Consider the following 24,166-nt stretch of genomic DNA (forward strand, 5'->3'; position numbering starts at 1 on the left):
CTAATAGAATTGAGACAGGCAATAACTCTGCCGAACTTGAGATAGCGCCTACGGTTTCCATTGTATAAGTCCTTCCTGTGCAACTTCTTACTATAGTCATATTTTAGGTAGAATAGCCACATTTTGTTTCCTTTGTCATTTTTCTTTTATTAGAAAAATAAAATAAAATTATTGTGGGTGCCTGAGGCGGACAATTGACTCATATCATATATTACATAATTTATATGTTGATCGAAACACTGAGTTTAACCTCTTTTATATATAAATTCAATTCAACCGTCACACCATACTTGTGTAATTTGTTAGCACTAGAATTCGGTAATTATTAATTGGAATCATATTTAACTTGCGTCATTAGACCGGAATCATCTACAATTGGAGATCCTAAAACTCCCTCTTCTTATAGGAGTTTTACAATTTTTCATGTCCCTCATTTTTTAAATGTGCGTTTGAGATTGTGATTTCGTAGAAAAAAAAGTACGATTTTAAACAAAATCGCAAAAAATGAACCGTTTAAAAACTGCGTTTTTAAAAAACTGACATTTGAAAACGCAAAAAAGTGCTTATTCAAATCACAGGCAATGAGGTGCTTTTTTTAAAACGCAATATTTTAAAAGACTAATTTATGATTTTAAAGGCTAAACTGTAATTTTGTCAAATACCTAGCTGCATTTTTTAAAATCACTTTTTTAAATCGCAAACCAAATGAAATTACAACCCTTTTTACTCGACCCTTTTGTTTCACCGGCAATGCCAATTACCGCAACCCCACCGTTAGTCCAATCTATGTCTCGTGACTCTCGTCATCCTATTTTTCACACGTAGATTCTACAAAATTTAATTTTAATTTTTAAATTAGATAATTTTTTTTTTTTTTTTATCAATTTGTGTTACTTTAACTTTTTATTAACTCAATTTTCATTATTTTGCTAATAAATATCAATGGTTTGATTTAAAAACAATGCTGTCTCAAAATAGGGTTTGATGCCGAAAAAAAAATAAAATACATATGATGTAATTTTTTTATTGCACTTAAGCCAAATCTCTCAAAATAATTCAATAATAATGATTTTAATTTTATATAATCTTTTTTTTAAAAAAAAAAACACACGAGTTTATTTAAAATCATTAATAAATTCTTCAAAACATAAATAAAATGATATTTTTACATATTCGATATAATCTCCACACTTTTTTTTTACAAATAAACTATTGAATCTGTCTAATAATTAATTTGAAAGATGTATAAAAAATATATATCCAGGTCTCAAGCATGAAATACTTTAAATCTACTAAAAAAAATATTCTTCACATTTATCAAAACCAAAATTCAAAACTTTTCAAAATCGTAAGCAAAACATACCTTAAAATTTAAGAAAATAGAATTAGTGATAGAATTAAATTCCTTTCCGTGTTCTCTCGCACGCACGGTCGCACCTCATGGAATTATTTCGCACATACTCTCTCGCTCACGCGCGCTCACATACGCGTGCGCGCCCGCACACACTCTCTCTCTCTCTCTCACACTTCCGGCCTCTAAAATCGGAAAGCAAAGCATAAACACAGAGGCGAGAGATAATTGCTTTTTAAAATCTCTTTTACTCCGAGTCTTGTAGGTTTTTGTGTGCGAGTGTGTGCTTGGAGGAGCGAATCAAAGTGGGAGAAGAGAAGAAGATGATAGACTTCGCTCGCGTGCAAAAAGAGCTTCAAGAATGCAGCAGAGACATTGAGGCATCGGGCATCAGAGTCAGCCCCAAAAGCGACAATCTCGGGCGTCTCATCGGAACTATCCCTGGGCCCATCGGCACGCCCTACGAAGGCGGCACCTTCCAAATCGACATCTCTTTGCCAGGTCTCTGTTTTCTCCCTTAGCTTTCTCCAATTAAAACTTTCGCTCTATTTAGTTTTGGTTTTCTTTCATCAAGGGTAGGGCTTAATATGTTGTGCAAAGAAGAAACCTTTTTGGGGTTTGAGGTGGTAAAGTGATTGAATTGTGTAATGGGTATGTAATTGGGGGAAAAGTGTGTGTGGTAGCTTTCGGAAAGTGATTGAATTGTGTATACGGAAGTCTCAAAGCTGTAAAATTTGTCAAATGTATTTTGTGTATTTGTTGTTTCTTATCTGTGTGATTGTATTTGAGTGTGTGTGTGTGTTAGGGTTTGTTATGATTCTAAGTGTCCCACAGCTTAAGTGCAATCTCAGATGTAAAGCTATTGGACACCCTTTCCTTGTGAACTGGTTTTCAAGGATTACTTCTAAGTTCTACCAAAGGTTTGTATCAGGGTTTAAAGTGATTGATTTTTTTTTTTGATAAATTCTTAAAGGTGTAAAATTGTGTGTACAAAGTCTTAAAGGTGTAAAATTTGTCGAATGTATTTTATGTATTTGTTGTTTCAAATGTGTGCGCGCAATTGTGTGGGTTAGCTTTGGGGTCTTAGGTTTAAAGTGATTGAATTGTCTGTATAGAAGTCTTAAAGGTGTAGAATTTGTCAAATTTAATTGGTGTATTTGTTTTTCCGAAAGGGTGAGTGTGAGATTCCATGTTTGTGTGTGCGCGCCCATTGTTAAGTGGTTCTTTTGATAGGTAAAATGTAGGGGAGAGGATCGTGAAATTTTACTCTTTGGTTGTTTGTAGCTAATGTTAAACTAGTTGGTAGCTGTATTTGGAATGAAGAATGAGGATGTAGGCGTTGCAATTAACTTGCTTTGTGTCAATGGTGGGTTTTCTTTTTGCAGATGGGTACCCTTTTGAGCCTCCCAAAATGCAGTTTGCAACCAAAGTTTGGTAGGAATAAGATTGTGTAACCTTCTCTATTTGTATCTCTATTTTTTTTTCTTGATTTATTTGAGACACATGGTAGTTCACTATGAATGTCTCAAGACAGATATATGATTGGCTGAAGTGAACAGTGTTTTTTTAAAAACTGTTATTACCTATTTATTTTTGTTTGTAGTGTCCGCAAGGACCAGAAGAGCAAAAATGTAGGAAAGTGAAGGTTTTGATGTTGAAAATTTTCGTTTTTGACTTCATGATTTAACATCAATGCATAGGAAATGGAAAGAGCTTACGAGATACTGTAGGAAGTTAGATTAGGATGTCAGATTTTGATCACAAAGTTTCTGCTTTTGTCATCACACGGAGCCTGCAGAGGTTGAAGTTAATAGTCAAGCATTCTATTTAGCATGGCTACAAGGCTTGATTATTAGTAATTTCTTTACCAATGTCAATTGCACCAACCACTAGTTAGATATATATCATATGGATCTCAGATGCATCAATGCTGATCGTTCTTGCTTTCTTTCTTTTTCTTTAAACGACTTAGCATGCAAATTTTTTAAATTTCTGCTAGTGGCCAGGAGATGCATAGTGCTTTTTCTCTGCAAGTTTGCAGTACATTGTTGCTGATAGATGTTCATCATAAGCAAGAAAGATGTAAAAGTTTGTGTGCAATGGACTTGTCCTCTAGTTTTGTACTCAAATCCCTGGTTAGGTGGGTGTTGAAGTTGATAATCTTCAATTTTAAGTGAAACTTGAGCAATGATGAAAGTTATCTTCTGCAACTTTTCAATTTCATTTCCATATTTTCAGAGAAGATATTATGCTGCATTTGAATGTCCAGTGATATCTTTGTAGGTTGACATTAATGTTATTGTAGTGTATAAAAACTGACAGATGCATTTTTCTTGGTGCATCTAGTCTGTGCGTGGGTTTTATTTCTTCTTATGATTTTTAGAAACGAAAGTTAATAGAACTCTTTTCCCGGTTAAAAGAGTTAATGGGAGGTTCTCCTATAATTGTGAAGTTGAATACAGACTACGGATTTTGATCACAATGGACTGAACAAAATCAAGGGTTCTAAGTTGTTCTACTTATTTTAGGCTTTTAGAAATCATTGGTTGGTGGAAAGTTATATAGCACTCTATGCATGATATTATCAGAGCATCTGGGCAGTGTATATCCAACATGGTTAACACTAGAATGCTTTTTGTATGTATGTTTACCTGTTTAAGGCACCCTAATATCAGCAGTCAAAGTGGAGCAATTTGCCTGGACATCTTGAAGGACCAGTGGAGCCCAGCTTTAACTCTGAAGACAGCCCTTCTTTCTGTACAAGCACTGCTTTCCGCACCTGAACCTGATGACCCTCAAGATGCTGTGGTAGCACAACAGGTCTTTAATTTAATTCAGTGCTTAGATGTGAATGTTTCAGTATCTTAGAAATAATAAGACCTTTTTCTTTGTCTTTTTTTTTTCCTGTTAGATGCTCATCTCATGCTATATTAGTGTCTGTTTGTGGATGGTGCAGTATCTTAGAGAATATCAAACTTTTATCGGCACAGCTCGTTACTGGACAGAAACTTTTGCCAAGGCATCATCTCTTGGAGTTGAAGAAAAGGTATGTTGCAGTCTCTCTGTTGTGGTATCTCTCTCTCTCTCTCCCTGTCTCCCTCCCTCCCTCTCGGGTGAATGTAATTTGTGAAAGAGCAGATACATACCTGCATGAGTTATCTGTCAGTATCTTCATGAATGAAAATGTATCTTCTTCAATTATAGAATTTACTTTTTCTATCAGGCACATCAATACCTTTTTGTAATTTCTTTCTTTCTTGAATTATTCATTTGCATCATGTAGTATGTATACATCAATGGCAATTTGGGTAAGCCAGTGTTGGAATGGTACAGGTGCAAAAACTTGCGGAGATGGGCTTCCCTGAAGCTCTTGTGAGAAGTACTCTGGAAGCAGTTGGTGGTGATGAAAACTTGGCTCTTGAAAAGCTTTGCTCTGGCTAAGGTGTGCACTGTGCACCAGCTTCCAACTTTTTTACTCAGAAGTTTATGGACCACTGACCATGAGGCTGGAAATTATACCCACAGTTATTTAACTTGGAATAGCTTAGTTTTGTCTTTAATTAATTTCCTGTGAACTACGTTTTCTCGGACATATCATTTCTTATGATGTAACTGGGTCGGTATCATTGTATATCACCTTATTGTCAAGCAACTTCTGCCATCAGGGTGTTGTCGTCTAAACTATTACAGTATAGATGTAGTTGAAATGTTCCAAATTCAAGAAGGAATTTGTCCCACGCAGCACCTTGTTTTTAATCAACGAATGACTTGATGAAAAAGGTGGATAACTACTGAAATTCCTGGGTCAAAGAGGCTGGGGGAGTTGCCGTGGGTGGCAATTCGTGTTCGTCTGTTGGGTTCACGTCCTGTTGATACGTGAGTAGAAGACTTTATAGATCAATCTTAGCAATACTCATTTAATTAAGCAGGTCAGACCCTTGAACTTTAATTTGCTAATTCCATGTTCTTCTCATGTTCGTGGGTTGTGTCAAATATTGTAGACCTTAAATGTTGGCTTGTCGGGTTTTGGTTGTGTCAAAGTATGAGTATAAGAACTCCAATCCGACGAGGGGTCTTTTGACCTCGAGCCTCATGCTGCCTTGAGGAAAATATATATATATATATATATATATATATATATATATATATATATATATATATATATATATATATATATGCCGTAGGTAGGCAAGTTTGTTTGTTTCTACGCAGTATCAAGCCCTCTTCTTCCCCGGTCAAAGTTGGAGACCGGAGTTCACCATTTACAATTCGATGGAGGTCCAAGCCTCCTAGTCCCAGGTAGTAGGTAGTGACTTTTTTTGACATGGAAAATGTGATCAGTTTTTCTTTCATTTTCTTATATTTTCAATTTTCCCTCTATTTGTGTATTTCACTAATTTGTCCCTCGTTGAAAAGTTTGAAGAACTTTTGATGCTTTATAAGAGATCGTCTTTCACTAAGTCCACCGCCGGTTGCATTGGTGCCTTAGGTACACTTGGCGCACGAGCCACTAGCCTATTATTTTCGTGTGAAATATGATCCTGTTTTTTTCAACCTATACAAATACAATTCTAACAGTCAAATTTTGGTTCGAATTTTAACCATTTTCCAATAGTCATTTTTTAACGGTAAAAATTTACTCCTATAATTCTATATAAAAGGATGATTTCAAATTTTGAATTATTGCTCATCTTTTTTCATCTCTTCATTTGTTACACATTTCTTGCTTAGAATAGTGTTCAGAATTTGCAATCTACACGTTATATTCGGACAGTATTATATCGTGAGAACAAAATTGCCGTGTTCTCCTTAAAAAATTTACTATATAAATGGAAAGACAATATTTGTCTTAAGAGATTGAACAAAAATCTCCTCCCTGTTCAAATTCCTACCATTCTCGTACAATATTTGCACTACTTTCTGCTAATTAATTCGCACGTTCTATTTTCAACCACACGTACTTGAGAATTTAAGGATGTTCAATTTCAATAAATAAAAGGCCACAATCACCAACCACTAACTCAAGAAAATCAAGTGTTTCCTGTTCTGTGCTGGGACCAGGCCAACCACCGATCAGTTTGTAAGTTTTCAGAGTGGCGTATTATTGAAGCAACCCTCAATTCCTTCTTTATTTAAAAAATCAAAAAAAAAAAAAAAAAAATTGTTACTTAATAGAGAAAAATAGTGTGATTTTTTTTACTCCTAAGAGAAACTAGGTAAAAAATAAAAGATAATGATATTTAGTTGACTGATATAAAATTGTTATATAATTTTGGTGATACGAAAGTAAAAATTAGTTATTAATTATTTTATTTTATTTTTTACAAGTGCCGATCTATAGTAATTCTAAACACTCAACTCTTGTCTCACTCTCATTCCATTGGGCTGATGTAATAGTGTTCATCAGCCCTTGAATTTTTTCTTTCTTTGATAAAGGTTGATTTAAGGATCGATGGGCACCGACACATTAGCCTGTGAGATAAGAGTGAGATATGAGGTTTTTTTTTTTTTTTTTTACTACCACACCATCGAGCAGTATAATAGGTAATATAACAACCTACTAAATAGCATTATCGAAACAAAAATAAGAGTATTTGGTTAATCAAAAACCAAAGGTGACAAATTGGAAGAAGGGCAATGAAAAAGAAAGAACCGTGCTGGACAGCTCCATTTTTGTTGATAAATGAAAGTCACAAAACTTCAGAGAAATGCATAAGGAAGAAAGTACATAACTATGGAAGTAATTTAAGAGCAATGGTAGACTGTTGTTAGTCTCCTTCCAGGAGGGGGCTGAGAGGCGACGAAGAAGGCCATTGCTAAGACCAAAGCCAACACCAGTCCTATCAGTATCGTTTCATCGTCCCAGCAGTGGAAGAAGCAGATTCCCATTTTTCACTTTTGGATCCCTCCCCCCCCCCCCACACAATCTCCCAAATGCCAAGGAAACTATGAACAAGAACGATGGACTTCTGTGATTCAAATAGTGTTCAATTGGTGATTGAGTCGTGGACTCCTGTCCACAGAACGTCAACAACCAATGGGAAGCTGACACTTCAGTTACAGATGAGGTTCTGCTACTTCCCCTGCTTTTTGTTTGTTCTGTTCCTAATTGCTTGTGGCCAGGAGTTAATGGCAAGAGTTGCCAAATTATGCATACCTTTTTCTAGGCACGCCCTTCGGTTCCGTGTCGGATTGGACTCGTATTGTGGTATTAAGATTATATAAGTCAATTTTAATTTGATCTATTTAATTAAACGGGTCGTACGTTTCAACTTAACATACTAATTTTACTTTAAATTTGTATCGAATTTACATCTAGTGTAAAAAATTGAGAGCGCTATCTTTTTGGTTTACAGAAGAATACGGTTATACATTAAATATATCCATGGCTTTCCTTTTCTTGCGTATCCATGGCCAACCCACTTTGTCCAGTACGCCTTTCTTGTTCCAAACCACGTATAGAATCAGCATAGAGGCCATAAATGGATCACAAATTTTGCTCCACAAGGGTCCAATAAAGAAGCAACCCACCACAGTATTGAGACTAGAGGTACTGAATTTAGGGTTTTAACAGTTAGTGTTTAATAAAATTTTGGTTTATCCAAAATCATGTGTTTTTAAAAACATATTTCCTTTATCTGCGATTCGGAATCGTGAATTTTTTTCATGTTTTCAAACCGCTAATTTTTTTATTTTTTTTATTTTTTTTAAAAAATGCATTTCCAAATAAAGACATTTTCTAAGTTTTGTTAAAAAAGTATTTTTAACTTCCAAACCGCAAGCCAAATTGAAAAGCTTGTCGACAGTTTTTATGCAGACAAATGGAAATTGAAAGTGCTAAATCAATATCGATAGGAATGTAAACGAACCAAGGCTATCTATGAGCTCGCTCGGGTTCGGCTTATGCGCGGCTCGGTTATTAAATGAGTTATTCATGGACACGAAAATATACTCGATTATTAAACGATACAAACCTGTATAAAACTTGGCTCGCTCATTTAAAACTCGGCTCCCTTGTTTATATGATACTAAATTTTAAAATTAATGTGATATACTGATAGGGCATAGTGTATTTTCATTATATAATGTAAACTATGTAATAAACATATGATTCATCATTTATATCAACAAGACAACAACAATTATTTTGTATGACTAATGACTAAGAATGATCTAATCACGTAGACCAGCCGAGCTCGAGTAAATTATATATTATGATCTAACAATTCATATGAATATGATATAAAGATTTATATATATATATATATATATATATATATATATATATATATATATATATATATATATATATATATATATATATATATATATAATGTTATAACTATAAATATATAGTCATATAATGTCACAATATTTCTAAATTCTAACTCATAAGTATACAATTCATAGGAATGTAAAGTATAAAAATTAGGAACTAGCGCTAATTGAATCACTTTATCACAATAGATCAGTATTTTTTTTTTCAAGCCAAGTTAAATTTAATTTTTAATTTTTAAAACTCGTCATATGAGCTTGAGCTCAACTTGAACTTGTGATAAATGAGCTCAAGAGCGGCTTAAGCTCGGTTCGAACTCGTGATTAAGCTCAAACTCGTAATAAAAAATTCGAACTCAAGTCAAGTTCATAATAAATTTAAATTAGTCAAATATAAGTATGTACTATTCACTCGAGGACGGCTGGTCTACATTCTTATTTGGGATCATGCATGGTCAAGGGTGAAGGAGAGGAAATGAAGAGAAGTCAAAGGGACCTAAAATTCGAAGGACCCAACCAACCGAATATGTCAGAAAAGTGATAGGCATTAATGTCATTTTGGAAATGCTTCAGCTTTTTAAAAGCTGGCTTTTTTTTTTAAGAAACTGCAATTGCTTTGAAAAGTAACCTTTAAGTTGCTTCTTAAAAGCATAAAAAATAAAAAATAAAAAATAAAATCCTAAACTTTTTCTTGGATGAAAGTCTTTCAGTTGTCAAATAGCCCACAAGTAACCTTTTTCTTACTTTCTTTTCTTTGTGGCTTTTGAGAATGCAATCCATTGTCCCAAAAGGAGTGGCAGGAGAATTATAATAATAATAATAAATAAATAAAGAAAAAAAAAAAGTCTTCTTGCTCGAGCAAAGACAAGGTCTCATTAGGACTGATAATTTTTGACACGACCCGCAAATCCGACATAAACCCGACACGAAGTTAAAGAATTATGGTTAAGCTTAAAAGGGTTTAGGTCATAAAAAGGTTGACCCGTTAGACTCGTTTAATAAAAGAGTCGTTACAAGGTCAACTCGCTTGGCCCGTTGGTTGACCCGTTTGACCCGTATACTTAAACATTTTTTTTTTCAACATTAAAAATTTAATTTAAACAATTATATTATCTCTCTCTTTCTCTCACTGTCTAAAGAGTAAAGACTAAACTAAAAAAAAAAATCTCACAAAAAACAAAACTAGTCTTTTTCTTTTATTGAGTTAGAACTTGAACAAAAAAGGCAAAGACTAAAAAAATTAGCAGAGTTTTTTTTTTTTTTTTTCTTTCAAGTTTTCGAACTTAGAAGTTGAACCAAAACAAGTAAATAATAAAACAACTCAATATTTTATATTTCAACTGTGAAATAATATAATTATTCAAACAATATGATTTTTTTTAAAAAAAAATAAATTTGTGTTTTTATTTTTATTTTTATAGATTTTATTAATAAACTGGCCAAACGGGTCGGGACAGGACGGGTCGGGTCAACCTGTTATTTAGCAGGGCCGTGTTAGGGTTTAGAGAATTTGACCCTTTTATCTAAACGGGCCATGTCATTGTTGACCCTTAACGTGTTTGCGGGTCAAACGAATCGTGTCAACCCGTTTTGACAACCCTAGGTCTCATCAGTAATAACCCTATGTTTGGATAGAGAATTCATGCCTAGGCAGAAGGGGATCCACTCACCCCTTACATTCCTTGCTCAAAAAGCAAAAGGAAAGAGAATTTATACGTCCCTCAATTGTATAGGATCTCAGTTCACAGTTGCGTGGAGATATGATAGGCAAGGGCAATTGAGCCGGCCCCTGCCCAGCCCTTTTCTACGTGGAAAGGGCCATTTTCAGTTTTAATGCCTTTTTTTTTTTGTTTAAAAAAAAAAAAAAAAAAAAAAAATCAAATTTTGAAACCAAAACCACTGCAGCACCCCCTTTTTCTCATTTCTCTTCCCACCTTCCCACCGAGCTTCCCCCCAAATTTTCCCTCCCTCTCTCCATCTACCCATTTTCTTCCCACCATCGACCACCGCGCACGAGCCCACCACCGGCGTGCTCCATCTTCGGCCAACCACCGGCCGTTCTTCGTTGTTCATCCAGTTCCGGCCGTTCTCCGTTGTTCTTCCAGTTCCGGTCGCGCACTACCCGCCACCATCGACCACGCATGACCCGCCACCGTCGTTCTCCATCTTCGGCAAAAACCCAACCACCGCCCGTTCTCCATCTCCGGCTGTCTTCCATTTCCGACGACCATTTTCGCACGACCCGTCACCGTCGTCAACAGAACCTAAATATTTCTTACCCCAACTACTTAGGGACAAGAGCAATGACTAGATTTACATAAATTGAAGTTACTGTCCATACAATGCAATTTAGAACATCATTGATTAAACTGCTGTCAAAGTAAGTGCATCACCTTGCACTATACATTGTAGTGACCAAACATGCCGAATTCATAAATTCCACATTGCAGTAAACTAAACAAGCTCAAATTCCACCAAAATCCATCTAACATAACAAAAAAAAAAAAATCCTCAAATTCTACCAACCCTTTTTTTCTTGAACTTCAAAATTAAAAAATGACGATGATACATCCATAAAACAAAAATATAGATTCAGATCAAACAAAATTAAACTTGCTTGCCTTTTTATCATTGAGAGTGAAAAGGGAACATGTGTGTTTTTTTGTGTGGGTGAGAGAGAGAGAGAGAGAGAGAGAGAGAGTCCAACAATAAAAAGCAGATTCGAAAACAACTGAAAAAACCAAAAAATGAGGGAGATCGGTACCAGAACCGGAATTGGTTTGAGATCTTGGTTGGAAATGAGGGAGATGGTCGCCGGGACTGGGGGACCTCGTTCGGCGGTCGATTGGTCGGAGATGGAAGACGACCGGAGATGGAGAACGCACAGTGGCGGGCTCGTGTGTGGCGGCGCGCTCGGTCTGGTTTACTTCTGGGAAGAAAATGGGTAGATGGAGCTCGATACCGGAGCCGAAAATAGGGGAGATCTTGGCCAGAGATGGTAGACGGCCGGAGATGGAAGACGACGGTGGTGGGTCGTGCAAAAATGGTCGTCGGAACTGGAAGGCAGCCGGAGATGGAGAACAACCGGTGGTTGAGTTTTTGCCGAAGATGGAGAACGATGGTGGCCGGTCGTGTGTGGTCGACAGTGGCGGGTCGTGCGCGGTCGGAACTGGAAGAATGACGGAGAACGGCCGAAACTGGATGAACGACGAAGAACAGCAAGTGGTTGGCCGAAGATGGAGTACGACGGTGGCGGGCTCGTGCGCGGTGGTCGACGGTGGGAAGAAAATGGGTAGATGGAGAGAGGGAGGGAAAATTTGGGGGGAAGCTCGGTGGGAACAGAAATGAGAAAAATGAGGTACTGTAGTGGTTTTGGTTTCAAAATTTAAAATTTAAAATTTAAAATTTTCTTTTCAAAAAAAAAAAAAAAAAAAAAATAAATATTAAAACTGAAATGGCCTTTTCCACGTAGGAAAAGGCCGGGCAGGAGCCAGCTCAATTACCCCTTCCTATCATATCTCAGTTTGGTGTGGTCAATAATCAAGACAAGGGCACCGATCAAGGGATTGCAATTTCGTACAATAGATAGTCTTGATGTACGTGAAAATATACCAAAACTACATTTTTATTAGAATATTACGTAAATAATTAAATTAACCTCATCTTCTCCTCTTAAATTTTTTAGATAATTTTTAATAATTTATCATTTACTTTCCATCCGGAAGACGTCTGTGGGAGGGAAGTGAAGAGGATATTCGTGGCAAGCTTTGGTAGACGGAAAGAGACATGCATTTAGAGAGGAGAGAGAGAGAGAGAGAGAGAATGGAAATGTCAGCATGCAGCACATTAAAGAAGAGCATTCAATAAGACCGAAGTTGGAAGTAATGGCGACGTGATTGCAGAATTCAACGCATTCAAACTAAACTAAAAACGTTTTCTGAGTTTGGACACATTGAGTCATTGACTAGTGTGCCGTGGTTCCTCTCCGCCAAAAAAATCAAACTATTTCCTTTGAAATTACGCCATTCCCTTTGATTATTCCCTCTTCGACACACTTAACCGAATTCTTAAATTAGTACCTTCTGTTCTTCTTTGGCTGCCTTTATTTCTACCCTTGGGTTTTGCACAAAACTTCCAACATGCCCCCAATAGTCTATCTAATTCATGGTAACAAAGTTTTTTCTTTTTCTTTTTCTTTTTTAATTTTGTTAAATTTATTTTTTTTATTTTTAAGAAAAACATATTATATTTAAGTCTCAAACAAGATTTTTATTTGGTAAAAAATGGAAAACAACCATTTTATGGTTTACATTATATATATTTTGCATAAATAGTTTTATATATATATATATATATATATATATATATGCTTTTACATTAATTAAAGGGTTAAATACGTTTATGGTCATTGAGTTTTGAAAATTTTATTTTTTAGTATTCGAATTTCAATTCGTATCACAGATGGTACCTCCGTTTTGGAAAAAGATTAAATTAGCATCACGGTCAAGTTTTCCATCCAAAAACTAACGGCTCGCCAAGTGTTAACCTCTGAGGGTTGACATGTGTTTTAGTAAAAAAAAATTAAAAACTTAAAAAAATTGAAAAAGAAAAAGAAAAAAGAATATTAACTAATATTTTTGTAATTTTTAATTAATTAAAAAGACCATTTTTTTGTAAGTTTTTAATATTTTAATTAATTTTAAAAGATATCTATATATTAACTAAACATGTGTCACCTTGATACTTAGTGGGCCGTTAGTTTTTTGACGGAAAATTTGATTGAGGTACTAATTTGATCTTTGCCTAAAACGGAGGTACTATTTGTGATGCGAATTGAAACTCAAGTACTAAAAAAATAAAGTTTTCAAAATTCAAGGACCAAAAACGTATTTAACCCTTAATTAAATGACGTGACGCCATATTTAAAAGACGTAAAACTATAAACATTGTTAAATGCAACAAAATAAAAATATTATCCGCAAAATGATCCCAAAAGCTAAAGTGGGGACTTCTCCTCACATGTGAGACTAGAGGTTCAAAGAATAATTGGCAAAGACAATGTTCGAATTAATGACTTTTACTTTAATATAATCTTAAATCATCACTCATTTCAAAAATTTGAGTTTGACGTAAAAATGATTTATTTTTTTTTCCTACCCTACTTTTATCCTTTCACTATTGGATTTGTAAAGTTTATGTGGGTTCCTTATATGAGCCCCACAAATTTAATGATGATTTTTAAAAGTGGGACAACCAAAAATGTGAGAAGGACAAGAGAATGCTGATGGTAGGCCTATTCACATGCAAAACCTTAAACATATTTTCTCCCACTTATTTAATCCCAATATTCCACTTCTTAAAGAAATATATTATTAAAAAAAAAAGGGTAGGAATATCACTTAGTCATAATAAATAGAGGACTTTTGTTTTAAAATATTTTATTTTCTTTACAACCGTCCACTAGAGACTTCTAGCCCTTTGAAGAATTTAAGCATCCTTCGTTATAATAAGAAAGCCAATTAAGTAAGGTATCAAGACAATTTTTTAAGATTTCCTTTTAATCTTATTCCTTTCTCTTTTTTTTTGGCCAGAATCTCAAGAAATTTCCGCCATTAACCACGGGAGGCGACTGCCAGTCTGCCATGCACATTGATTATATGGTACCATGCAGCAAAGTCAAAAGGTTGTAACGACAAAGGACATGGTTTTGGTGTCTTGAGTAGGGTTTTTCTCGTGGGTTTTTTTTTTTTTTTTTTTTTTTTTTTTTTTTTTAAATTTTATTTATTTAAATAAAAAAAATATTTATGTTTTTACATTTGATGATGTGGCATTGACAATTTAACATTAAGAAATTGACATGAATATTGTCGTGTCTGATAAGACACATGTAACAAATGACAACTCATTAATTTTGACCGAAAAAACACTTATTTAAAATCAAGACAGAACTTAAGAACTTTATTATTGAAATTAGAAATCAAATGACTAAATTCAAATTATATGAAAATATAAAAACCAAATATATGAGTTTTTCCAATCTAAAAAGACAGATCCCAATTTCATGCAATAGAGCAACCTATATGAGAATTTGTTTAAATTTCACCTGTTCGGAGAAGCTAGGGCTTTCTAAGCACGTGCCCAAACATATAAAGCCCGAACATATTCTCACATAAAATTATCATATATATTGGCTAGCTGTTGCAATGCAATAAAACAACTCTATTACACGGAATTATCCCTAATATGATATTGATCGGTTAATATTAAAGTTTCATATCTATGTTATAGGTTTTTTTTTTTTATTTTTTATGATAATTAATTAAATGCTCACAATTCATGATGGAAACTTGAACGAAAACCCAAGTAACTGCTCTATATACCTAACGACTTGGCAATTGGCATTATCATCATTTTAGGGTGTTAATGTAGGAAGCTCAAGCAAATTAATTCGATCAGCTTATCATATCTCCTCTACTTGAAGAAAAAAAAAATGCCATCTTACCTAACGGTACACTAACATCGTACGTGTTGGAAGAAAAAACATGCACATGTTTCTGGAAGAACCTTTCTATAATGTATATATTAATGTTCTTGTCCTTTTCTTTTCTTCTAATTAATTAGCTAGTCTTTTATATTTCTGACATTAATTTGAATCTTCAAACCTTATGCTTCATGGAATGAGAACGGAAAAAATTCACGTAAATATATATATATATATATATATATATATGGCTCAACAAAGTCACGTACGTCTTCAATGGGTTGACCAATGGTTTTTATTGTATTTATTTGTATTATTAATTGTCTCCATCTATGAGATTTTATATATATATATATATATATATGGACTTTAATTTTGCTGATCTAGTAATCTAATCAGAAGACTAAAATGCCTTTTGAAGATTAAAAAGGCCAGTGTCGAAATGATATACTTAGGGTGCGTTTGAGATTGCGATTTCGTAGATAATTAGTGCGATTTTAAACCAAATCGCAGAACATAGATCGTTTGAGAACTGTGTTTATAAAAATTGCGATTTGAAAACGCAAAAAATCTGCTTTTTTAAATCGCAGATAAAATGTTGCTTTTTTAAAAACGGGGAATTTTAAAGGTAAATTCGCAATTTTAAAGGTTAAACATTTTGCCAAACGCTTAGCTGCGTTTTTAAAAATCAATTTTTTCAAATCGCACATTTTAAAATCGTTATTTTAGATCGCACTTTTTGAAATCGCAAATCCAAACAGACCCTTAAAGTTAAAACTGAGAGCATAAACCACTTGCCTCATACAAACAATATGAAGCATAGGTGAACAGGAACAAAGGATCTTATAGATAAAGGATCCGAGTGCCCCGAACAGCCATATGTTGGCCGGATTCGAATTGCTAACAAATATGAGAGAGCCCGTGTTAATTAAAGGAAGAGAATCTTACCAAAGAAGGAATGCAAATGTGTCATCCACTCACTTGCAGCAAACCAAATGAAAAAAAAAAAAAAAAAAAGAATTTCTTTTGAATTTTATCAGCTTGTCTGCTTATCTGAATAGAAAGACGAGCCGTTCAAGAATTGTTTGGATAAATGAACTTCATAAAAAAAAAAAAAAAAAATCTTATAATAATTTAAACAACAAAATTACTTTAAATCTTTATTCATTTTGGCTTTAGACCACACATTCCCCTTCTCATTTCATGAAATTCTGGTAAGAAATTACAAGGGAGCCGGTTCATAGATAAAATCCTAAGTAAACCTGGAAAATCTACACGCCTTTAGTTAATTTTGAAGGTAATTTATGTTCACGTGAGCGTAAATTTACCATAGCCCATAGGAGAAAAGATTTACCATGGCATGGCTCAACCTTTTTACATTTTGACAGAACCTTTTACCCCCCCTTCTTTAAGAGCTCAAAGAATGTGAAGCTCTGCTCGGCCTCTCTATTTATTTTGTAATAAATGAAAACCATCTTCTTTTATTGGGTTCAGTTTGGTAGTTCGATTTGAAATTCATCCCCCCTGACAGCCTGTTTTTCATCTATTCTGTGCCATCATTTTCAGGGAAAAAGAATTTACCTATTAATTTTCACAGCTAGTGCAAACTTTTTACGGCGCTCCTGCCATTAGGGGATGAGAAAAAAAAGGAGACATGCTAATATGCTATGATTGTTTCACAATGGTTAATTCAGGCAAGACAATAGGTTCCTCTTGCAACTTATTTTTATTTTATACTATTCACACTTATTTATTAAATTCATTTCACACTAATTGACATTACATATTTTAATATTTTTAAGTGACTTTTCAAATTAATTAAAAAAAAAAGACAAAAAAGCTACTTAAAACACTGCATAAGCGAGTGTAAAATGAGTGTTGAAATGCCAATAAGAGGTGTACTTTCAAAAGTTTAAGCCAAACTCTCCTTAGAAGTGAATTCAAACTTTCTGTTAACAAGTGAGACTATAAAATTAGGTTTAAATTTAAAACATTTGCTTAAATACCATCTTAAATAATTATTTATTATGTCTTTCTACACGCGCCAGCACCGGTGATTTCCAGCCTCTTCCCGGGTGACTTCATACAGATGTTATGTAGTTTTTATTTTTCTACTTTTGTATTTTTAGGTGTTTTGTTTTTTGTATTTCCTTTGTTTCTTTTGTAATTGTTAACCAGTCGGTGTTTGGGTCTTCGAGACTCTTTATACACCACCTTTAACCACATTTACTGGTGACTCGAGTTCTTAATATCCATGCTAAGACTTATTAGGCCCGCATCTTTAGAAATATTGCATCCGTGTAATTCCATTCTTTGTGTTTAATTTTGGGTCGTTCAACCCTAATTGATGTAATTTTTTTTTTACTATGCCTTAAAAAAAAAAAAAAAAAAAATGGCTTCATCAAAATTATGTAGCAATTATGTGATGGTTATTATAGGAGGAATGAATGTTATTATGATTGACCCCAGGTGTGGTGTCAAAAAGGAAGGCTACTTTTCTTTCTTCCGCCACTTTTGACCTTTTGTAGTTTCTACTTTCTATTGTTTATGTCCCAGTTGAAAAAAAGGTCATGATGACGTCATCGTCATCATCTTTACGGATTTATCAGATATCGTTACTGAAAGCTTTCCCGCGAAGTGGCAATCCCGTAATTATTCCCAAACCACGACCTATTTCCTTTAAATCCCACAAAATATCGAAAGTGTTTTGGGATTCAGACTCAGACTCAGACTCAGACTCGGGCACTCACTCAGACTCTCTCTCTCTCTCTCTCTCTCTCTCTCTCTCTCGCACTGTGTGTTTCGTATACTCGCCGAAGAACCAACAAATCTCGCCGCGGGTTTCGAATACGACGACGTTTCGAGGCAGCTTTCACGCTAGTTTCCCTGTTGCCGGAATACTACTCATGCGCCACCAGCACGCCGCGAGCTCGGCGACCTGACGGATGGGTTGCTGCTTTCTCAGCTCGTCGGCCACCGAGGACCGCGGTAGCCGGAACCTCGCCGGAAACCACACTCGCCGTCGCCGGAGCTCCGAGCAATCCGTTAGCGACGGCGTCGACGCCGTAAGAGCGAGGGAGGAGGCAACCGAAAAGGAGAGGCAGAATAAGGATAGACACGCCGGCGACTTCCCGGTGACGACAAATTTCCGGAGGCCTCCAACGGACCCTTGCCCGAAGAACCAGCAAGGCTGGCCGATCTGGCTCGTAGAGTACGCCGGCGACGCCATCAAGGATTGGACTCCTCGCCGCGCCAGCACATTCGAGAAGATCGCCAAGGTTCTCATAAGCCCTAATCCCAAGTCTATTTCTTTCAAAAACCTCGAAACGAATCTGGGTTTTGATATAATAAACTAAAAGAAAACCCTCTTATTTATTTCTTTATTTTTGGATTTCTGGTTGTTCAGATCGGGCAAGGGACGTATAGCAATGTATATAAAGCTAAGGATCTAATAACAGGGAAAATAGTGGCTTTGAAGAAGGTTAGGTTCGATAACTTAGAGCCAGAGAGCGTGAAATTCATGGCCCGAGAGATTCTTGTTCTGCGCCGCCTTGACCACCCCAATGTGGTTAAGCTCGAAGGCTTGGTCACTTCAAGAATGACTTGTAGTCTTTACTTGGTTTTTGAGTACATGGAACACGATCTCGCGGGCCTCGCCGCCCGCCAAGGGGTCAAGTTCACTGAACCCCAGGTTCGTTTTCATATAATTTTGTTGATTAATTACCTTTTCTTGTATTAAGATGGATAAATTCTTTTGAATTAGATGGATTCTGGGTGTGTGCTTTTCAGGGTTGGTTTTATGATTTTTGGGTGTTTTGTAGATTTGGCTTGTTGTTTGTTTAATTTGGGATCTTGGGTGTTATATGGCTGTGTTTGTCTTTTGGTTTTATTTTGTTGAACTTGTGAGCCTTTGATGTTACCGGCAGACCTTTCATGGGCTGTATATTGGGTCCCATACCCCTTGTAGGTGAGCTATCGGATTTGGTGTTTCATATGATTTTATAATGCCTGTAGCTTGTCAATGATGGTTGCTTGGATTATTTTGGGCAGGAAAATTCATCGAAATTTCTTTATTCATGACACTCCATTAATTGGAGGTATAGAATTTTGTTTTCGTAATGTTAATAATAAAAAATATATAATTGCAGACAAAGCTCTATTTAAAAGAACAAATTGACTTTACTATTTTCGTTATTTGTGACCTGAAAATAACTAAACCTTCACTCAGTTTAGCATAGTCTTAACTTTTTTAGCTTGATCTAGTTAGGTTTATCATTTTGTTGTCCGGGAACTACATTAAACACAAAATTTGAAATCCCTATACTGGTATGATCTTCCATTTCCTTGGCAACCAAAGAGAGTAGAGGCTGTGGCTGATGAGTGGTACTTGATAAATGCTTAATTAAAAATTACTCTGCAGTTTAGGTTTTTCAGGCCATGTTTGTCAGGAATAATGCATGATTTATGTTTTGCTGTTGAAATTGCATCTTTGGCATGCTCTTTGCTTTTGATTTACAAAGACCCACATAATTCTTGTGTTTGCATTTATGATTGCCACTCTCTTCGTAACACTATCAGTCCCTGGTCACCTATTTTTAAATGATGGTTAAAGTTATTGAACCATTTGATGTTCTTTTAGTTACTGAAAACCCATTGTTTCTTGGCCTTATCTACCTTTATATCTCCACTAGTATGGAGCAACATGCAGCCAAGAAACAGAACCCAAATGATTAGTTATTTGTTATTGGAACGTCTTTCTTTTCTAAGTGAAAGATAGGTAAGAAACAGAAACTAATTCGCAAAGGTTTTGAAGAGCTTTTATTTTTTCTAATTCTTATAATGGTGAACTCAAGTCAAGCATGCATACAGGAGTGAACCCATACCTCACCTTTCATTCCTTGTTTATGAAGGAGATTCATTTGATCCGAAGGCCATTTGGAAGATGATTTACAAAAATGACAGTGATTCTATATAAAAAGTCTCGCCCCAGTTTTTATTGGAGGAAAGGAAAAAAAAAGAAAAAAAAGCTGCCATAGTATAGGGAAGGGATCATGTTAATTGCCAAACTAGGGAGACGCATGCGGGTGTTGACTCCCATGCTTGTGAGGGCTGATTAATCATTGCAAGGCAATTTCATTTTTGATGTGAGAAGTTACTGGGTTATACCGTGCTATTTATTTATACATGATAGTAAGACTGACTAGGGAATATTATATATTGGAAAGGGCACCATGAAAGGGGCACTTAGTTAAGATAAATGGAGAGATGGGCTCCAAATTGCACCTTACTGAAACTAATTTTACCTTTTTCCTTATTAGGCCCTTTATGGTTTTCTTTCCTTTTCTTATCGTCTGGCTCTTCGTTCTACATAGCAGAAATATCACACTAAGTGGTTGATTTTATTTCTCAATATATTTGCTATGACAGGTGAAGTGCTATATGAAGCAGTTACTGTCTGGGCTTGAGCATTGCCACAGCCGAGGTGTCTTACACCGTGATATCAAGGGCTCCAATTTGCTCATTGACAACGAAGGAGTTCTAAAAATAGCTGATTTTGGACTGGCTGCTTTCTACGATCCTGGGCAGAAGCAACCCATGACTAGTCGAGTTGTCACACTATGGTACCGGCCGCCCGAACTTCTTCTTGGGGCAACATTTTATGGTGTTGGTGTGGACCTCTGGAGTGCTGGATGCATCTTGGCAGAGTTACTTTCTGGGAAGCCAATCATGCCTGGACGGACAGAGGTATTGCTGTTTGTTTTGTTTTCTAAGTTGCTTTACTCTTAAGGTCACCAGTTTCAAAGGCCTTTTTCATGTCTATCCCTTCTTCTTGAACACTTATGTAATGGTGCTAGGTTCTTTGGGCAACAATTCAGGGATTTTGTCCATGATGCTCATTTTCATCTAGATGGCTTTGGCCTAGTCCATCTCATGATTTGCAAATTGAATGAAATTTCGATAATCAGGTTACTGTTTTAAGGACATGCATTTTGGTTAAGCTACGTAGGTTAAATATCAGAAGCTAAAAAACACCAAATGCTTCAACATAGAGACTGCGATGTGCAAAGAGAAATGAAGCATGACTGTTATGTAGTGGATGCAGGGTGAAAATGACAAACTTTTGGTTGTTTGGATTTTCCTTTACCCTTGGTTGGTCCCAATTTTAGTACTCATAGTTTTTCATTTATATGTATGTGTGTGTGTGCTTGATCATTTCTGGTTGACTTGGCAATATGCTCCCATTTGTTCATCATCTTTGTTGATGTTATCGTTGTTTTTCGCTTTTAAATTCATAGTCAGGTTCACATTTGACTCTTGGATTCGTTTTCTGCTTAGGTTGAACAATTGCATAAGATATTCAAACTGTGTGGCTCCCCATTGGAGGAATATTGGAGGAAATATAGATTGCCAAATGCAACACTTTTTAAACCACAGCAACCATACAAACGTTGCATAGCAGAAACCTTCAAGGATTTCCCACCTTCTCTACCTCTAATCGAATCTCTTCTTTCAATAGACCCTGATGAACGAGGCACTGCGACTGCTGCTCTAAATAGTGAAGTGAGTAATTATTGCTCTGTTTTTTCTTATGCATTCATAAATTGTTTTTCTATCAAGCTAAAAGAACTTCACATATAATTTCTTGTGTATCTCAAGGCTTTTGTCAGATGTACTCACTTATAAAAATAGCAATATGGAACTTAACAAATAACTAATGAACTCTTCTGAGTAGTGTCAGATAATTTTTGTATGTGGAACACAAATTGACTTCATATGTGGAGTGTAATTATGCATTTGGTTTTTGCTTACAGTTCTTTACCACTGAACCTTATGCTTGTGAGTCGTCAAGTTTACCGAAGTATCCACCAAGCAAAGAAATGGATGTCAAATTAAGAGATGAAGAAGCTAGAAGGTTACTTACCATTTGTTCTTCATATCTGATAGATTCTGGAGTGGTACGGGCTAAATGCTGACAGATAATATCTGATCTTATACGCAGGCAAAGAGGTCTAAGTGCGAAAGCTAATGCTGTTGATGGTGTTCGAAGAGTTAGAGCTCGTGAGCGTGTTGGTCGGGCAGTTCCGGCTCCTGAAGCCAATGCAGAGATTCAAGCAAACTTAGATGTATGTGATATGAGTTTTGTGCTTTTCCCTTTGCCTTGTTTGATTTCTTTCTTTCTTTCTTCTTTTTTTTTTGGGGGGGCGTGGGGTGGCAAAATGATAGGAAAACCTCTATATTCAATTTTGAACTTCTCCCCACCTTTCTCCTCAGGCACTTGCAGCCTTGCAGGGCTGTCAAACCCCTCTGGACCTAAATTTGGCCGTATGTGTACTCTGTATTATAGGATCAAGCTGTGAATTGCCTTATTTTACGTTAGTTGCATGAAGTTTGCACCCTGCCAGGTGCCAAGGTTGCAAATATTCTTGTATATCATTCAAGATATGTGATCAATTGAATCTTTAATCTCCGCTTTGGTTTCCTTTAGTGAAAGTTGTGGGAATCATCAATTGTCCCCTAGCATCATTAAGTATTATAAAGGTAGCCTTTACTTTCATCTGTGGCTGCTTCCAATGATAGCAAATTCACTAGGAGATTTAGTTGCTTCAATCAGAGCCTTGGGTATATGTGGCCTCATCAAGATGCAATCCTACTCTCTACCTGGTTTGTCAATGTAACTTTTGACATTAATCTTCATCTTTTTGCTGATTTGCAGAGGTGGAGAATTGTGACACAAGCAAATGCCAAGAGCAAGAGCGAGAAATTCCCGCCTCCCCATCAAGATGGGGCGGTTGGATACCCACTAGATGCATCACGTAAAGGGCCTGTATCATTTGGCGCACCTGATACTTCCTTTGGCTCATCAGTGTTTAATTCGAAGTCATCAGGAACTGTTAAAAGTATTGGGGCTTCTGGGGGGCCTTCTAGGAGGAAAACCATTAAAGAAGACCTCCATGCAGCTTCGTCTCGGAAGTTCATCCGTGCATTCAAGCCATCCTCCATAGGGCTCTCATTGGATCTAATATTCAAGGGCAAATAATCAGTTCGAGGTTTCCAGCAGCTGAAAATAGAGGTAAGGTGTCATTGTGTACTGTAAATTTTTGGAATTAGGTTTTTTTTCTGTCAAGCTCAGCTTGGTTTTGGAATGTGTTTGTCCTCATTATTGCTCCAATTTTTTTGCACTTCAATCGTTGTTAGCGGGTTTGGTGTATCATCCTTGCAACAGCAACCCCAAAACTTGTATATTCAGACAAAAAAAGAAGAAAGAGAAAGCAATTCCACTTCTGTTGTACAGTTCGGAAGCAAGTGCTTCCTGATCTACATACGTTGAAAATGGTATTCCTCAAACACATACAATGTCATGGAAGCATAATGCATCGCTACAATATTTTATGGTATGGTCTTAAATCCTGGTTTCTCACTCCAAAATCGATACATGCTTGCTGGGAATTCGCTACAAAACAAAAAGAGGAAAAATAGGCATTTCTCCGGGGAGTTCATGCTATGTATGGCTAGACTCGTGGTGTGGTCAGCTGGCTTGGTGAAAGTAAAGGGTGAATATGTATAAAGAGGACAGACGGTGGGGCGTAAAGCTTGTCTTCGCCAAATCGATAGAAAAGTGACTCAGCTTTACAACGCACTACGCAGGCTAAAAGTATGAAAATGCAAATGGATGAAGATTTGCTTCCTTGGATGCCCAGCTTCTACTTTCCTAGACTTCGGTACTTTTGTACTCGTTTCTTTCGGCCGTGTAAGGACCATGCAAGGAGTGTACGCTATGTACACCGGCCCTCTCATCACATGTATACCCTATGCTACGTCTTAGGGTAGCCTACATGCTGATATGGCAATGCAACGTGTATCATTACGTCAACCCAAAATAATTTGTTTTGGTGAATTATTTAGTGGTCGGTCATCTCTACCGAACATCTGGAGGTGGTTGCACTACCCTTAGAGCCATCACCCTTGACAAGAGAGATTATAGGTTAGATTAGAAACCCTCAATTAAAACTTTTATATAACTATTTTTCCAATTGAGAAATAAAAAATAATTTCATTTA

At 36.0% G+C, this 24,166-nt stretch overlaps 2 protein-coding genes across 2 annotated transcripts; both read left to right on the forward strand.

The window, feature by feature from the left end:
• Nucleotides 1-1,511: 1,511 nt before the first annotated feature.
• Nucleotides 1,512-5,092, forward strand: LOC133875888 (ubiquitin-conjugating enzyme E2 27). Its single transcript, XM_062314152.1, has 5 exons — nucleotides 1,512-1,852; nucleotides 2,737-2,785; nucleotides 4,012-4,171; nucleotides 4,308-4,397; nucleotides 4,685-5,092. Exons 1-5 carry the CDS (start codon nucleotides 1,675-1,677, stop codon nucleotides 4,790-4,792), a joined length of 585 nt encoding a protein of 194 aa, XP_062170136.1. The 5' UTR covers nucleotides 1,512-1,674; the 3' UTR covers nucleotides 4,793-5,092.
• Nucleotides 5,093-17,772: 12,680 nt separating this feature from the next.
• LOC133875234 (probable serine/threonine-protein kinase At1g54610) lies at nucleotides 17,773-23,390 on the forward strand. Its single transcript, XM_062313281.1, has 8 exons — nucleotides 17,773-18,385; nucleotides 18,514-18,798; nucleotides 20,535-20,852; nucleotides 21,444-21,668; nucleotides 21,920-22,020; nucleotides 22,108-22,231; nucleotides 22,822-23,178; nucleotides 23,304-23,390. The coding sequence occupies exons 1-7, from the start codon at nucleotides 18,053-18,055 to the stop codon at nucleotides 23,143-23,145; spliced, it is 1,710 nt and encodes a 569-aa protein (XP_062169265.1). The 5' UTR covers nucleotides 17,773-18,052; the 3' UTR covers nucleotides 23,146-23,178; nucleotides 23,304-23,390.
• The last annotated feature ends 776 nt before the right edge of the window (nucleotides 23,391-24,166 follow it).

The sequence above is a fragment of the Alnus glutinosa genome, chromosome 8 (assembly GCF_958979055.1).
Source record: "Alnus glutinosa chromosome 8, dhAlnGlut1.1, whole genome shotgun sequence".
NCBI classification, from domain to species: Eukaryota; Viridiplantae; Streptophyta; class Magnoliopsida; order Fagales; family Betulaceae; genus Alnus; species Alnus glutinosa.

Coding starts and splice junctions, on each gene's coding strand:
- LOC133875234 (XM_062313281.1), top strand. CDS start 18,053: ATGGGTTGCTGCTTTCTCAGCTCGTCGGCCACCGAGGACCGCGGTAGC. Junction 18,386..18,513: donor CATTCGAGAAGATCGCCAAG/GTTCTCATAAGC, acceptor CTGGTTGTTCAG/ATCGGGCAAGGGACGTATAG. Junction 22,021..22,107: donor AGAGATGAAGAAGCTAGAAG/GTTACTTACCAT, acceptor TCTTATACGCAG/GCAAAGAGGTCTAAGTGCGA.
- LOC133875888 (XM_062314152.1), top strand. CDS start 1,675: ATGATAGACTTCGCTCGCGTGCAAAAAGAGCTTCAAGAATGCAGCAGA. Junction 2,786..4,011: donor CAGTTTGCAACCAAAGTTTG/GTAGGAATAAGA, acceptor TACCTGTTTAAG/GCACCCTAATATCAGCAGTC. Junction 4,398..4,684: donor CTCTTGGAGTTGAAGAAAAG/GTATGTTGCAGT, acceptor GGAATGGTACAG/GTGCAAAAACTTGCGGAGAT.